Source organism: Gymnodraco acuticeps, unplaced genomic scaffold (genome assembly GCF_902827175.1).
Source record: "Gymnodraco acuticeps unplaced genomic scaffold, fGymAcu1.1, whole genome shotgun sequence".
In the NCBI taxonomy this organism is placed as follows: domain Eukaryota; kingdom Metazoa; phylum Chordata; class Actinopteri; order Perciformes; family Bathydraconidae; genus Gymnodraco; species Gymnodraco acuticeps.
This window is the reverse complement of record NW_022990335.1, coordinates 616010-633297: the sequence shown is the minus strand read 5'-3', so window position 1 is coordinate 633297 and position 17288 is coordinate 616010. Positions and strand designations below refer to the sequence as shown.

The 17288-nt window shown below is 42.7% G+C and overlaps 1 protein-coding gene across 1 annotated transcript in view; it reads right to left on the bottom strand.

Annotated features, from left to right (window-relative positions):
• The window catches only part of LOC117550817 (neural-cadherin-like), a 109884-nt gene that overhangs the window by 22297 nt on the left and 70299 nt on the right, over positions 1-17288 (bottom strand). Inside the window, 13 exon segments of the mRNA XM_034223368.1 lie at positions 1440-1717; positions 2180-2409; positions 3823-4007; positions 4771-4864; positions 5766-7374; positions 8280-8563; positions 9966-10109; positions 11794-11809; positions 11811-11981; positions 12310-12417; positions 12419-12438; positions 12960-13209; positions 14624-14791. Of these exon segments, the coding sequence (XP_034079259.1) occupies positions 1440-1717; positions 2180-2409; positions 3823-4007; positions 4771-4864; positions 5766-7374; positions 8280-8563; positions 9966-10109; positions 11794-11809; positions 11811-11981; positions 12310-12417; positions 12419-12438; positions 12960-13209; positions 14624-14791 (3557 nt within the window).

Here is a 17288-nt window from a genome sequence, read left to right as displayed (position 1 = left end):
CTTGTAGTCATCTACTTTGATTAGAGCTTGAGTGCTGGGGATCACCGCTCTTACAGGCACTGGAAATTAAATGTTTTCCATGCCTATCTTCAACATGTAGCAGTAGGAGACAGTGATGGTTAATATTAATAATCGCACACAAAGAACGATAAAGGGAGAGATCCCAGCAGTGATTAAAAACAGTCCATTCCATCACTGCGATGCTAGGGCCCGCTTGATCTCATCCTCTCAATGTGAGACAAGCTGGCTTTGCTGATAATGTCAAAGCCATCTATTTCCACGCAGTGTCTGAGGGAGGCTGTGTGTGCTGAGACCGTTAGGGGCTGTTTCTCCCCATCTCTGTTTATTCTGCAGAGGGGCAACACATGTCAGGAATACTGATCCATACGCAGCGAAAAAGGACGGATTAGGCGGAGCGTAGCCGTATGCATACATATGCACACGCCGTGCACGGCACCTCACTCGTTCACGTGACTCATGAGAGCATTGCCGATCCAAATCAAGAAGTGCGGAGCATGTTTTTCCCACTTCTGACTGACAATATCTGATCAGCTGCCTTCTGTAGTTGCCTGTTAAGCTCCTTCGACAGAGAGAATCAAACATTGGATTCTTTATAGTTCTGCCGCATTCACATGAGGGCACATATAGCACATACGGGGAGATAGCCTTGTTACGGAACAAGGGCTTCTCTCAGCAGGGAGCAGATCAACCGCTGTGGAGGAAATTTAAAAGATAAGAGGAGAAAAAAAAGAAGCTCTGTAGACTGTTATATGAATTTGCATGTTCATGTTAATGGCATTAAATGAGATTTTGAGAAGTTGTGAGCATAGAGGGGGGCCAGAGTTGTGCTAATCCTCTTGCCCTATATTTATTTAATCTGAGCATTAGTGTGTGCATGAAATGAACTGCACGCTGTTGCCTACTGTATGACTTCCACAGAGACCCGTACACTCTCAGTAATAACATACATATTTAGGGTGAATATTCAAACTACTAGCTTATGACCTTGATACAAAAGTTCCCTTTCTTATTTATCTCCAAGTTCTGCAGCACACAGTGCACCAGAGTTTCATATATCCGACTATAAATCTAAAGGCCTAATTTAATAATACACGATAGACATAATAGTTCGGAATGATATCCACATTCATGCGCATTTTTCCTTTTGCAAATAGCCCTACGTCTCTTGAAAAAACTTGCTACTCTCTATTCAGCTGACAACACGGCAGAGCAGCTCAAGCAAGTTAGGTCAAGATGCAGGTGAAGGAGATTTTTCTCACGAGAGACACCTTCTTAGTAATGCTTGGCTCATTTTCCAGGATGCCACTCTTGCAGTAAGTCTCACAGGGCTAGAGAGAAGACTGCAGCACATCCCATTTAAAGTTATATCCTCTTAAACCCCCTTAGTCCTCCTGAAGAACTGCAGACGTGCCTCTCACCTGTATCCACTCTGGGTGTCGACGCAGGTTCCCCCGTTAAGGCAGGGCTTGCTGGGGTAGGAGGCGCAGGGTTGGTGGGTCATTTCCCTGGCAACGCAGCCACACACGGCGGAGGAAGTCACCTTCACTGAGACCAGGGAGAGAGCCCCCGAGTCCACCAGGGTGGGTGAGTCACTGATGCTCAACTGTGTGGAGCAGCCGCCGGATGTCCTGCAGTCCGTGCGCACACACTCATCTATCTGCACCTGGCTCACATTCACACGCAACACTGACTGCAGCTGCGGAGATTCAGAGAAGGCAAAGCAAAAATGCAAATTACAATAATTGTCAGTGAAGATAAACTGATTTGTATTTATATTGGTGTGAGTTACTAAATGATTTACACTTCAAGGGAAAAAAAGACTTCACAAGCAATACAAAGGAGTTGAAAATCAGGGCCTAATCTACATAAATGCTTTTAATATTCTATAACTGCTTGTTTATAACAAATAGCTAGACAGGAGGATTTCAAATGATGCACAACCAAAGCATGAAAAATGAAAGCCATTATAAAAGCAAAGAGAAGAAATGAATGGGAGAGACAAAGAGACATGACAGGGCCAGGCAGTTAACCGACAGGAAGTTGGTGTGAAAATTAAAGGGCATATAAAAATCTCTGTTATCTTTTCCCCTCAAGCTCCCAAGTGTATCACTTGATACACGAGCATTGATCCATCTATCAGACACGGCGGTATATATACCTTCTTTTTATGTGCGGCGAGGACAGCATGCAGTTTTTCTGGGCGCAGGTAGCCATTATCAGTTAGCACATAGAAATGAACATCCACAGTTTTCTCCTGGCTGTCAGCGATGCTGAATATGTTGATGCTCCCTGATTTGACAGACAGGGTTTCAGACAGGAAGTCCCAGAACGTCTCCAGCCGACTCCTTCCCTCGACGTGAGAGTCGATAAAATCTCTCGCTGTTATGCCTTAGGAGACAAAGAGAGGAGTACTGACTCGTCAATGACAACTACAGGGTTGATCAAAGTCTACGAGTTCCTCATTCCATTAGCACCAGCGGTAGTCTAACTTCTCCCGCTATCGATCCACTCCCTCACTGAATCATCCATAAGCTGAATGAGTCGTGATGCAGTCAAGTACAAATGTTTTATGTCTTCAGTGAAAAAAAGTTAGGGACTTCAACAAAATATTCTAATGTCTGTAAAATCAATCACATACGTGGTGCCACCTCTCAATAACATCTGGAGAATGTGGGCAGTCATCTTTAATCTCCAGAAATGATAATGACTTGGAGTCAGAGGCATCCATAATAGCCTTCGTCGCCGTTCTCCAAACGGCTTTTTAAATGTCAAGGACTTTACCTGACACTTCCAAATTGACCTTTATAACTCCGATTTGCTCCAAGAGACTGACAGAGAAACGAACACTCAAACATAAACTTTAGACGAAGACTAAAGACGAAGAAATAAACTGTTACCAACAGGCACTGTGAAAGGTTGCTGTAGAATGCTTAGAAATGTTAAATAATGCAAGTGTAAAAATGTCTCTTGACAGCCTATTATTTTAACGTTAACTGGATTGACAAGCTGATAATAAGTCAATGCCATGCCTGTGGCAGAGGCTGTCTCTTTCAACGTCAGCTTCAAAACACAATTGAACAACAACAGCAACTAGGAACACATTTTTCTTTTGCGGAGGATGACTGAGGCAGGGAATCCAGTTGAATACACAGAGAAACACACTGCAGTTTCAAAAACGATGTAAAACCACAAATATGCCAAATCACATGCAAAAGGAGCAACATCTTCAGCAATGTGTCAACTCAAGAAGCTCAAAACACCACGGAAACGGGGAAACTAAAAAGTGATGCACACAGATGGGCCAACTGTCACTGTCGTAGAATTAGTCTGTTTCATGGTTGTAAGGTTTTGTCAGTATATTTGAAAATACTAGGTTAGATACGTTATCTAGCTAGCTTACAGCAGATCTGCAAAAATATCGAAAGGAATCAAGCGATCAAAATATCAAAATAAGCCAATACAACTTCAATTTAAGGCATGGTTCCAGTGATAGTTGGCCAACTTTATAATCCCAGAATGCCCGTTGTGTTCTGAGCTTCTTGCAGCATTTCGTGTTTGCAGCGTTTAGTTTGTGCAGTGCTTTTAGTTATCACATGTGTTGTTAAGTTGGTGAAGATGTTTCTTCATTTCCACGTGTTTTTCTTGTTTGTTTTGGCACATTTCTCGTTTTATATTTGCAAGTGCAGTGCATTTCTCATAATGGAAGTGTTTTTTGGGCCGTAGCGCGCTTTCCCCTGTCGGCCATCGTATGTTTGTGAGTGTTTGTGCCATAAGGGGAGTCAGTGTTTCTGCTAATGTTACCGGTCAGACGCAGCGAGGCGGACGACAGGATGGCCTTTTCCTCCAGATCCCTGACATGAACTCTGACCCCTGAGAACACGTCGGGCCACACACCATCAGACACCCCGACCCTCAACCAGTAGCTGCCTGCTGGAGTGTCTTGGCGGAGGGTCAGCACTCCTGAGCTCTGGTTCAGACTGAAGTATCTGAGGAAAGCAGAGGAGCTGTTTAGGGGAGAAGACGGCTTCAGAGGAAGATGAAAGAGAAAGAAAAAAGAGAAGACAAGTGGCCTCTTTTGTCTCTACGCTTTTGTTCAGAGGAAAGAACACCTGACAGATAGCAGACAGACAAGAAGAGAATTGGTCAGCAATAGCAGGGTTTAGTCAAGACGAAGATTCATTCAAATGAATTGTAAGAAAAAACCACATACATAAAAAGAAAAAGACGACAATTTATTTGCTGCCAAAAGAGCTACATAGTTGTCATGGTAACTGTCAGATTTTTTTATATGAATAAAACAAATATGGAATTGGTATTTCTAATCTGATCTTGACAGTATGAATACTGAATAGCTGCAATAGGTCCCTGATGCAGTCAGACGGTCCTCGTACAGTTTGTTTCATCTCGGACGGGAACGTCACACAGGTAGACCGAGATTGCTTAATTTGTTTGAATCTTGTCGCATTTTCCATAATGGCTCACTGTTGACAGTTTTTATATTAGATGCCAGGGAATTGGATTACGATTAGGAGAAGTACCTGTTAGGCAAGAATCGCCTGAGTGATATGAATAAAAGAGGCTTTGATAGAGAAAAACAGCTTCATAGCTGAGTCCACATCCTCTTTATTTCTCAAATTCTACACAGCTGGCAGTTCTTCTTGTACTGTACTGCTTTAGCACTTGTACTGCACATTTGGAGATCAGCAGGTTTTCAGTACAAATTATATGCATGTGACACAGAGCTCTTACTTGGCTGCGCTTGTCTCCAGAGTGTAGGTCTTGTTGTCCCAGTCATCAGGATCTGGGGCATACACCTTCCCCAGTGCTGCATTCACCATCCTTCCTGTTCCAGGTAAACACACACACACACACACACACACACACACACACACACACACACACACACACACACACACACACACACACACACACACACACACACACACACACACACACCACACACACACACACACACACACACACACACACAACACACACACACACACACACACCACACACACACACACACACACACACACACACACACACACACACACACACACACACACACCACACACACACACACAGATTCAGTCCGGACAGAATCTGCTGATGCTAACACATATCTTTCCGTCCCTCTCTTCTCCTTATCTTGCATTCCTGTGTTCTGTTCTACTTATTATGCTCATAACTGTGGAGTCCCACTGCTGGAATGAATAGGCTCTCAGTGCTAGACTTCAGAGAGCGTGGAGCTTAAGGAAGCAGGGCTATCTCAGTATGGATTATGTTATTATCGACCTGCAGTGCCAGAGTACTGCAGCTGGGTAAACAATGGCAGCCTGGATGATTCACGGCATTCCTGTTTTCAACAATTACCAAAACTGCTATGTAGCTGAGTATGCGATCAAAACACTAACAAGCTGACATACCTAACCAACTCACCTGAAGGGTAATAAACTACAAAAGGAGAAGAAGAATTATGATCCTTATCACAATGTGATGCTCAGGTGAGCTTTAGGCGTGTGGCTTGAGAAAGGATTTGACAACGATATTACCATAACAAAACACTGTTAGAATGTAAAAGGAAGAGCACAATTATGAATTCCAGACAACACAGAGCAGGTATGGAAGAGAAAAATGTGGCCTCAGTTACCCCTCTTCACTCAAGCTCTGCCTGCAGTGAAAGGCTCTGTAGCGAAAGCAAGGGGCAGGGAGAATGAAATGAGGGGAAGCCAGAAACTCACCCTTGCGGCTATGCACATAGACATCTTTCTCTCCTGCCTGATGGGCGTTATCATTCAGGTCGCCAATGGTGATTGTGAGCGTGTTTGTGGCTGTCATTGGCGGATCGCCGCTGTCAATCATAATCACGGGCAAGTGGAACTCGCTCTGCCTTTCCCTATCGAATCTCCTCAGAGCAGTGAGCGTGGCTGAGCCGTTCCCGTGATCCTGCAGATGGAAGTCAGTGGAGTAAAGTGAGGGCAGAGAGAGTCTGAAAGGAGGCCCGTGCTCTGGGGAGTCTCTGTCCACAACGTGCAGCAGAGTGGAGCCCCCGCTGAGCCGCACCACTTGAGGGGCCGGGCTGTTCTCCCACAGCACCGGAGCGTAGGCTGTCTCCAGCTCCGGCCCGTTGTCATTCAAGTCAAGCAGCGGCAAGTGGACCGTGACACTGCCAGTGTGTGCAGGGGTACCCCGGTCTGTCGCCATGACAACCAGCTCATAACCCACCACTGTCTCCCGATCCAGAGGCCTGGCAACTGTAATCACGCCGTCTCGGCTGACTGCAAAGTGTCCATGTGGGTCAGACTGAGGGAGAACGCTGTACAACATGTCCCCGTTTGGCCCCGAGTCAGAGTCAGTGGCTGTGAGCTGAATAACAGTAGTTCCCACGGTTACATCCTCGGGCAAAGGGGCGAGCAGGTGGGAGGTGGGGTTGAAAGCGGGAGCGTTGTCGTTCTCATCCTGCACAAGAACCTGGCAGTGGATAAGGCTGGAGAAGTCAGAGTCCTCCACCTTGATGGTGAGGTTGAACCGCTGCTCCCCTTGCTTCTCAAAGTCCAGCTTCTTCTTCAGCCTCAGTGTGCCCGTCTGCTCCAGTCTGTGACTCACCATGTAGAACCGCTGCTCGGGGTCTCCTGCCACCACGCTGAAGGCCAGCTGTCCGTAAGTGCCAGCGTCAGGATCCACGGCGCTCAATTCCAGGATAGAAGCATCTACCTCTGAGCTCTCCGGCACACGAGCGCCACAGCGGTCTTCTCTGAACTTCGGCACATGGTCGTTGATGTCCGTCACCACTATAGTGGCGGTCGCTGAACCTGTCATACCTCCGCCGTCACGGGCCTCCAATACCAGACGGTGGCTTTCAGCAACCTCCCGGTCCAGACCCTCTGCCGCCACAGATATAGTGCCGGTGCTGGAATCAATAGTGAAAAGGTCTTCCTTGTTTGCGTTGTGCACGTTCTCTGTAATCCGATATGTCAGGATTGCGTTCTGACCTACTGCTGCGTCGTCAAGGTCTAACGCCGTCATTTCCACAACAAAGGTTCCAGGAGGGGAGTTCTCCACAACGCTACTGTGGCAATTATCAGGCGCACACATGAAGGCGGGGGAATTGTCATTGATGTCCCACACGTTGATAATAACATCCGTAAAGCCAGTAAGTCCCTCGCCCTCTTCGTCCGTTGCCATAACAACGAAGCGCCAGACGGCACGCTGCTCTCGGTCCATGGTGCGCTGGGCATACATCTCCCCCGTGATGTCATTGATCATGAAGTGTGACTCGGCCCCTTGGCCGTGAATGGAATACCGGATGGCGCCTTGGTCTGCGTCTTTGTCGGGGTCATTCGCTGTCACCTGCACAGACAATGATAACTTCTTAAGAGAATGGACGTTCATTCATCCAGTCAGACCCAAATTAATGCTTCTTCTTATCTCTTTTCAGCCATCACCTTCTTTGCTTTTGGATTTTTAAGACAGCCCATTTAAGAGTTTGCACATTTTCCTGACCACCTAAATTAAAGCAATGAGCTCTGATCAGGCATGGCTCTTACATCTCGCCTCAGAGTGGGTCTGACAACCTTACTGCTACATTTCCCCACACAAGATCCATCACTGCTGATTCTCCTACTTAGTGGAAGAATAATTATGTAATGGTAAGGAGGACATATTATGCTACTTTTCACATTTGTATTTTGCTCTTCTAATGTGACATGTTTACATGCTTCAATGTTCAAAAAGGTATTTTTCTCATACTGCCTGTGCTGCAGCACCTCTTTTTACAGTCTGTCTGAAACCAGAGCCCAGTCTGCTCTGATGTGACCGGTCAACTGCTTAGAGATCTCCCGTCCCTTAGCAAATCATGTACAATGTGTTGGCATGCTAGCCAATAGAAACGCAAGTGTTAGTGATGTCACTATGTTACTGAAGTAAACAAAGAGTCCAATCGAGTCGGTTCCCTCTGGAGGGAACTTTGGGATTTTAGTCTTTGCAGACCATTTACATGCACAAAGACCTATAACACATTACAAGAAATGTGAAAGCCCCCAAGAGCATAATAGGGCCTCTTAAAAAACAACAGTTGCGTATAAACACCACAAGACTAACAGAAGATGCACTTCAAGACCATGTGACCATATGAAGTTGTAAGTAATACTAAGTGGCGGCTACACTTGAGAAGCGCTTAAGATAATTATGAATTGCAGTCATTTTTATAAAAAGCAGTGGAACACCTCTCAGCAGCAATCCTCTCAGCCTCTCACCTGTAGCACGAACACAGGAGACCCGTCAAGCTCCTCTGTGACGGATCCATAGTACTCATTCATGGAGAACACAGGCGCCTCGTCGTTCTTGTTAACCACGGTAACCACCACAGCGGCGTAGTCTTCCCACTTCCCATCGGAGGCGAGGACCAGTAGCTTGTATCTCTTCTGCTGTTCATAGTCCAGTGGCTGTGCAATAAAGATCGTCCCCACCTCTGGCTCGATATCAAAAACACCTCCTTTGTTGCCAGATGTAATCTGGTAGCGCAGTTTGGCATTGGCTCCTGTGGCAGGATTTACAAAAATACATGATTGGGAATGAGTAATCAGTTCACTGTCCTGATTCTGCAAAAATGAAATGTTTTATAATAGGATTACTGAAATCTAAAAGGGAAACATGAGTATAGCAACATTTTAGGAAGGTAGTATACTTTATAGCAGGCTGTTCCTGAAAATGTCAGTGTTATTCTATATACAGTATTCTTTAAGCAGAAGCCTTATTATTCTAGCAAAAACAGAACGGTGAACCACGAGGGTATTACACCTAATTTCCTCTAAGACGTGAGCATTAGTAGGTTTTCATGTATCCCTTTCTTGTTTTGATTACTTAATTAAATGGAAACGTTGTACCTCGTCTCCTCGGCTTTAATCAGATACTAATTTAAAAAAGAGTGCTCGAAAAAAGTAAAAAGCAGCATACAGTAATGCACTTTGATAGTGGCCTCTAGGGAATGATTTCAAAGCCCAAGAGAGGGTGGGGGATGTAGTTTGGTAAAGAGGAAGTCAATATCTTGAACTTATCTACTGTGTCTCAGAGGACACCACATGGTCTACCGGGTTAACATTGGAATAGATCAGATAATCTCCTGGAATGAACAGTCTTCCTTTTCAATCATCCTGTTGGGTTAAAGTAGCTACAATCCCATATAAATACACTAATCTCTACTATTAACACAACCCTGGCTGACAAAGAGCTCCCAGCCTCCCACAGGGTTTTGGCAGGCTTACAGCAGGCAGACCCAGGGTGTTGGTTTTTTAAACAAGACAGATTGAGCGTAGCCTCTTAGACACAAGCGCAACCCTATTGCAACTTTAATGTTGGGGGTTGGTGTTATTCCACAGCTATTCATCATTAGTGCTGCAGCCAAGCCTAAGCTGCACCCCCGCTCACCATAAATACTTGATTAACGGACCTAAACATGCCTGATAAAGGGATCTTAGACTACTGCTGTACGGAGGATGAGCAACTGCTTTATTTGTGAAATCCCGCCCACCTACTGTGTGGGAGCGTGTCACTCTTTTTGGAACATATGTGCGACCGTGCATTACCAAGCACTCAAATGACGAGTGCTAAATCTAGAACACTGCATTATTTCAGCAGAGCTCAGGCCGGATTGGGAAAGACTGCCCACAGGGTCATTTATTGCATTCTGCTATGAATGCTGGTCATTTTGAAAGAAAGTGCGACATTGGCACACCAATCACTGCTGGAAAACTGACGGATTGACTGCCAACATATTATTTCGAGACATAGTGAGAGAAATAAAAGAAGCGCAATTTTGAAATTGTTATCATAAAGTGGTCCACTAAAACTTCTATAACTCAGGTTCTGGTTGGCTTGCTTCGTCAACCTTTTGTGGTATCGGTAAAAATCTCCCAATCGGTCTACTGCCTCTTCATGCATACCTTCATCCTCGTCATTAGCACTAACAGTGACAACAGCCATTCCCACATCTGCATTTTCATCGACACCGACTTCATACAGCCGCTGAGCAAAGACTGGTTTGTTGTCGTTGACGTCGCTGATGAAAACCCTGACATACGCTGTGTCTGCAAGAATGACAGAATGGCAGAAGATTAAACGGAGCAGCATGCAGACACACATACACATACAAACACACACACACACTTTACATCAAACAGGGTATGTGTGTATACTCGCTCCATCTGTTTATTGATTCTACAATTCATTGTCACTGTTTAGCGGGGAAGTGGCACTTAACCAAACGCAATGTGCCTCATTGACACGGAAATCAGAAAAAACACAACTCATAAATATGCGCTGTAAAACATAAATGATTCATTTTTCAAGAGTTGTATTGTTTTCTTTTCAGAGGGAAACTGTTTTAAAAAAGAAGGAAAAACAGTAATGGAGCTTAACCCCTCCAACAAGCTGCTTTTTTGCAGAGTAGATAAAGACCCTCTCTACAGGGAGGTTAAATATTTATAAGATGACAAGTGTTTGTGTCTTATCTGTGCCCTCCTCATTACACTGTTTTTTTACTTTAGTTAAGAAGAGTAAATTATCTTAGCTTGTTTTTACATTTCCCTCCTCCTCTTGGTGTATCCCAGAGGTGACGGAGTGAGACAGGTGATGTTTGCAGAGGAGATGAGCCCCTTCTGGATATGGGAGATTCGTAGCCCAAGACGCAGCTAAGGCTCATTGCAAATGCTAAGCAGCCATGGCACTTCTGGAGAGAAGGCTTTACTGCTCCAAAACATCACCCTTTACCCCTAATACCTCCTCTGCAAACATTTGCAAAAGACCCACTTGGGAATAGAAAATGTCATATTCTGTCACTTTAGACACAGGCTAAAGTTCTATGACTGTCAACATGTCGTAGAGAGAACATGGTAAACGAACAAAGGACACAAAGGTTAAATATTGAACAAGAAAATTAAAAAAGGGTTTGTGACGAAAATAAATCTAAGCCAGTTTCACATTGTATAGAGTTGGTCTGGTCATGGCAGAAGACTAAATCAAATTAGGTTCACCTTTCAAAGTCAATCCCAAGGTGTCAATTAATGGTTTGCCAATGCAGTCTGTTTTTGAACACAGTGCACAGAGGACAAATTCCTCATATTGTTCAGTATTGCCCTGTAGGCTTGAAGGAAAAGAACAATGCTGTTTCTTATGAATAGGACATTGCAACAGGCCATAGGTCACTTCAAAGTTAACTCAACGGCTAACATTGTTTCTTAGAATGAAAAAGAACCATTTTGTATGGCTTAAAATAGTAGGGATACACTAAATCTGTTATAGCTGTAAAACACTGAATATGGGCTTAGAAATAGCTTTATCGAACAGTTTGACATTTTGGAAAATATATTTGTACTGTCTGCCAAGAGTTGGTCAAGTAGATGGATACCACTCTCATGGCTGTACTGTAAATATGAAGCTAGCAGCTAGCTCATGCTAAGCTTAATGCTTAGCCATAGGGAGTTTAAGTGGCAGACTGTTTCTGGCCTGACACAGGAGCAGGTTTTCCGAATCAATTGAAAACAAAATAAAAAGTGGTAATTTGTTAGTTTTAGAGATGCTGATGGGATGATTTTGATGCCTTTGGAGCAGGCTGGATATTTCCTTGTGTTTCCTGTCTTTATGTTAAGCTATAGCTAATTGTACTTGTATGAGGGTTTGCAATCTTCTTAAAATTTGGAAAACATCAATAACAGTTGCATGGTAGCTTAAAAAAGTTTGATGAATGTTAAAACAATCCTAATATTTGCTCACCTGAGTTGGGCTGTTTTGTTTTTGCCAGGTCGCGCCGACTCCTGGCCGTCTTCTGACTGAACCTCCAGCAAATAGGAGCCACGGGCCTCACGATCAAACACAGCTTCTGTGTAGATGGTCCCAAGTGTTGGGTCTATGCGGAATAGATGGTGGTCCCCGCTGCTGTCAATCAGCAGAGAGTAAGTGATCTGTGGAGCACAGGGAATTTGAAAATCAAGCCACAGTATTCTTTCAAGCAAAAACCTGCAGAAATAGGACAAATTAAAGGCTTTGAAGGTGAAAATGACAGGAGCCATCTGTCATATTCCCCATCTGTCTTCTTATTACAGAAAAAACTAGATCGATACTACTCATTTCCTCTGCACAGTTCCCAATAGCACCTGGACAAATCTGGAACAAAGGTTTCTGCACAGGAGGGATTAAGTTGTGACATTACAGAATACTTCTTGTCTATTTCGTTGAAGATCTCATTGTTTTGCACCTTTACACTATAACAAGATATGCAAAACCACAAACCTCTCCATTCAGACCCAGGTCTTTGTCATGAGCGGACACTTGGAGAACCGAAGTCCCTATCTGAGCTCCTTCTGTTACTGAGGCCTCGTAGATGGAGGAGGTGAAAAAATGGCACGTTGTCATTGACATCTTGGGAGAGAAGAGAGATTTAGTAGCAAATTGATAATGTGTTAATTTCCAGATAGTAATTAGGTCATACATTATCCAGGATCCAAATGTGTAGCCTCCGTAACAGAACACATAAAAGATTTAGTGTCTTAAGTGCAACACAACACATCTTATTACAGATGCCCAGGGGAACATTCTGGATGCTGAACTTGTTCACCTGTAGATGAACCCAGTATTATACTTAACAGCTGAAAGATAATCGAATTGTCATTTTAAGAATTAACATGGTCTTTTTATAAATGTACTATTACCTTTTCAAACAATATCATTCTATGATATTTTGACAATTAATTAAATCATCCATCATTCTCTCACTGTTGACTTAATTATACAAATGTGATTAAAGTGAAAATTGCCAAAAACACAATTAAATCTGAAAGTTTAAGAATATTAATAAAAACTGGCTATGGGAATAAAGTCTGACAATTTCAATTTGACACCAAAGAACAAAGATAGCTAAGTGAGAATATTACTAATCACACCTGTAATGTTGATATAAACTGTAGTGAAAGCTGCGAGAGGCACGGCAGCCACATTCTGTGCTCGAACCCGGAGAGAGAAGACGGGTGTGGTCTCATAGTCCAGCGGCTCGGACACCAGAATGGACGCAGTGCCGTCTTCGCGGTTGGGGGAGAGGTAGAAACGGACCGGCATGTTGGTTTCAGGGACCATCCCATCCTCCAGGTTATAGGTCACCCTCGGGTCACCCAGCCGAGAGGTCGCCTTGATTGTCTGAATTAGATGAGAAGTAAAATGTATACATTTAAAGTAGAGAAAGCCTGATACACATATGATGGGAAACCCACCCTTAGCTGAAAGGGTTAAAAGGCCTTTAGTACTTACAGGGTGTGGCTGACTGTCTCAACCTATTTCCAAGTCATCCCTCTTGCTTTGAAAAATAGTTCAACATTTTGGGGGGAAATACACTTATAAAGTTCACAAAGTGGGAGGGAAAAGTTAGCAACAGTAAGCTTAGCATAAAGACTCACAGCTAGCTCTGTTGACATTGTATAAAGATCTGTACCAGTCTTTGCCTAGTCATTTTTTTGTTAACAACATCAAATTGTTAAGGCTACAGCACATAAAAGAAGTATAACGTTTCTATAAGTAGTTTTCAGCTTTGACACAACCAGGTAAGCTGTTTCTCTGTTAATGCTAGGCATGCTAATCGCCTCAGGGCTCTGGTGTCATGTTAAATACTCATCTGCTTTAAGCTGCTAACCCAACAAACGAAAGTTATTATTCTGATCATAAAGAAAAACTTTCATTCCACAAATTGGATGATACCGATTCTTATGTCAGGAGCTAGAGCTAAGAAGCGACTGGCTTAGCTATAGTGAACAAAAATGATGACAAAACATGTTCATTTCTGAAAATTACACCTGGTGGTAGTATTTTTAAACCTTGGTTAGAGCCAGTCCTGATGCTGAGCCAAGCTAACCAGCCGCAGACTGTAGTTTCATAATTAATGCGCAGGCATGAGAGTGGTATCAATCATCCAACTCAAGTGTTGAGAAGAGAGCAAATAAGGGTATATTTAAAATGTTTTCAAGGTACAAAAATTGTGTTTGCAGTACGTCAGGTATCATTTGTCTAGTGACAGGCTTGATTCAAATTAGGACAGACTGTTTTAATGGTTTATAGCTGAGGGAAGCAAAGGCTTGTCAAATACATATTACAATTGTTTCGTGATTAATTATCTGAGTCAAACATATTCTCAGAGCCCTGAAATCACCTCATATCTGGAAGTGAATCCCCTTTGTGAAAACCTTAGGCAGAAAAGGAGGATTTTGTGCTGTACAGTTTGACAGCAATATGATTTCTCTCATCAAAGGAGACGTTTGGAATAGTTTTAATAAGCCTGGAGTCATAAAACTTGCTTAGCACATGTGATCCAATGTCAGATTTCTTCTAAAACATCAAACTAAAACACGTTTACAGATTTTACAGCATGCTGACAAGCTACCAAAGGTGTATTTTGAGCACAAAGAGAACACGCTGTCTGAATAACACTGTGCACTAATCCAGGAGAGTAAGCAAACAAACATTCAGCTGATTCAAGATGGCAAGAGATAGAGGATATAGGAGCCAAATCTACAACATATGTGCTTATATACAGTGTTCCTCCAATCATAGCCACACGTACCACTATATGTGTGTCCCTTGCAGAATTTTCCGGAATGACGACGCTGTAGCTGTCCGTCTCCCACTGTGGAGGCTGGTTCTTCACGTCGGTGATGGTGACCGCCAGCTCCACAGAAGTGTTACGATTCCCCCCGTCCGTAGCTATGATGTCCCGCGTGATGTAGGTTCTCTGTAACAATCAGTCACTAAAATGATTATCATGGTATTTAGAGCTGAAAAGATAAACTGATGAACACATTGTCGACTGAAAATTGATTAGCAACTATCAAATTATACACAGCTCTAATTTCAGTCAAAATGATTGAGACACTCAGCGTGATCAGCCTTTGCATGAACTCCATTTAAAAAAAATCATTATATTAGGTGTAATAGAACAGCAGAGGAAGCAGTGTGAGCCTTACACAAAATATATTAAGCTATAATTCAGGTTGCACAAAAGCTCCTCTACTTTTGTAATTGTGCTATAATTGAAACTGCCACGGAAATAAGGGGGGTACATTTGATCCGAGGAACTGTTTTTCATCAAGGTGGACAATGCAGGGATAGCACATTCCTTAACAGGTCATTAGAGTATTTCATTCTGTTTATCTATAGTGGACAATGGGGTAACATCAAACATTAGACTCACATCAGGGAAGAAAAATAACCTCTAACAGGGGTCTCTTTATGGCCAGCCAAGGAAATTCTATTCTTCTAGTAAAAGGTAATGTAAGTCATAGTCCCACCACTTTGTTAATGAAAAACTGCTCAAATAATAAATTCAACATTTCAGCCATCAGCTGCATTATTCTATCAATAGAAATCCTGGCCTAGCCACTCTTTTGTTGGCTTCTGATAATAAGGAAATCTCACTTAAGTATAGGAATTCCATTTCCTATGCCTGGGACAATCCAATTAGTGTTTGTGAACAAGTACTCTTTTCTCAAAGCTTGAAACCAGAGAACAAAGATTGTAATCTGTGAAGTCCAACATGGACTCAGCAACTGCTGCTTTTACAATAAATGAATGAATGACTGTCTTTGTGGTAACATTCAAACAAGGTTTTAAATTAAATTTGTAGGAAGAGTGTTAGATCTGAACCAGAACATAACCATTACATATTCCGAATGTGGGTAACAGCAACCTTTTCCATCATCTCCACTTACAGTAATTCTCTGCGGAGATGTACTGTACTGTATGTTGAGGCTGGCTCTGGCTGTGCTGTCTTAAGAATAAGACTCACTGTTGTCTAATGCTGTTTCCTTCAGGTTCTACTGAAGTCAATGGCGAACCATACTGCACACTTGAAGTGTTGTGTGAAAATATAGCCTATAAGTATTCACTGTAATCAGAAACTGTAATTGAAAATGTAAAATAGAACAATGCATCTGACTGAGACATTTAAACATTTAATGAGGTGCTTTTACAATCTTAGTTGTAATCTTAGTTCAAATTTACAATGAAAGGATTGGCGGATGATTCAAATAGCTTCTGAAACTGTGTTTAAATATGCAACAGCTTTGTTGAGCGAGGTTTTGGGCTTAACATTTTTCAATTTTGCATGAAGTCCACTGCAGGATTTCTAGAGAATTATAACACTACTGCGCTAAAAGCATGTTAAATATTGAATAGTTCTATAGTGCTTTATCAAGTTTCTAGCCAAGAACAACTACATTTGAATAAGTGGAAGACACAACACGATGAAAAGTGCTGATAGGCTACAGCAACATCGAAGGTGACAACACACAGTGTAGAAATGGGTACATCACTGAAGTTTTGACTCGGTAAAACACTTGCGGTACATGTATTTGTGGACAAACATCAACTAGGACAAGGACAACCTGCTAATAGTTATAGCTAGTTTTCATGTTGTAAATAATAATTTATATGACTTAAAGCTGGAAGGGCACTCGCTGGGTAAAAGAACTCTGCCAAGACCAAATGCCTCACAATGTTAAAATAAACTAATGTCCTCGCCCATGATTCTCCTCCAAATAGATCTTCCTTGGCCGATGCTACCCTTTCATAAAAATCAAAGCCAGAAGTTTTTCCTCCAAGCTGACAAAGAAACCAAACTGAAAACATAACCTCTTTGGCAGAGGTAAACAATAACCTTTGAGGTATTTGTACTTTGATCAAATGCATAATATTCAAGGTGCCAATTTGATTCAGTTAATTCCCTTAAAATACAAGAGTCGTCTAAAGCTGCTGCACGCTGTGTATGGGCACACTGTGCACACTATACATTAGGGGCTGCACGATATTGAAAAAAACTGACATCGCGATTCCCCCCCCCCTGCGGTATATATTGCGGTTTTTTTAACCTGTTAAAGCCCCCCAAAGTCCCGGCGGGTACTTTACTTTTTTTTTCACGACACTGTCTCAGGGGATCTTAATATTTAAGGACCTATTAATGTGTTATACCCGATAACGGAAATAATCTCAGCTAACTGACATACAAACCATTTTTACCCAAACAAAACACAAGTCTCAGAAGAAGCATCTAAATGACCCCTGAGCGAAAAATGCTAACGCACTTGGCACAGAACTTAAGATAAAAGTATCCTTATTACTTATCGTAGCTGCACATACAAGATATCCGATTAAAAGCTGAGGTTCCACAGATTATTTAGGTATATAGTATCATCACTGAGTGATCCAACTCGGACCGGGGAAGCAAACACAGA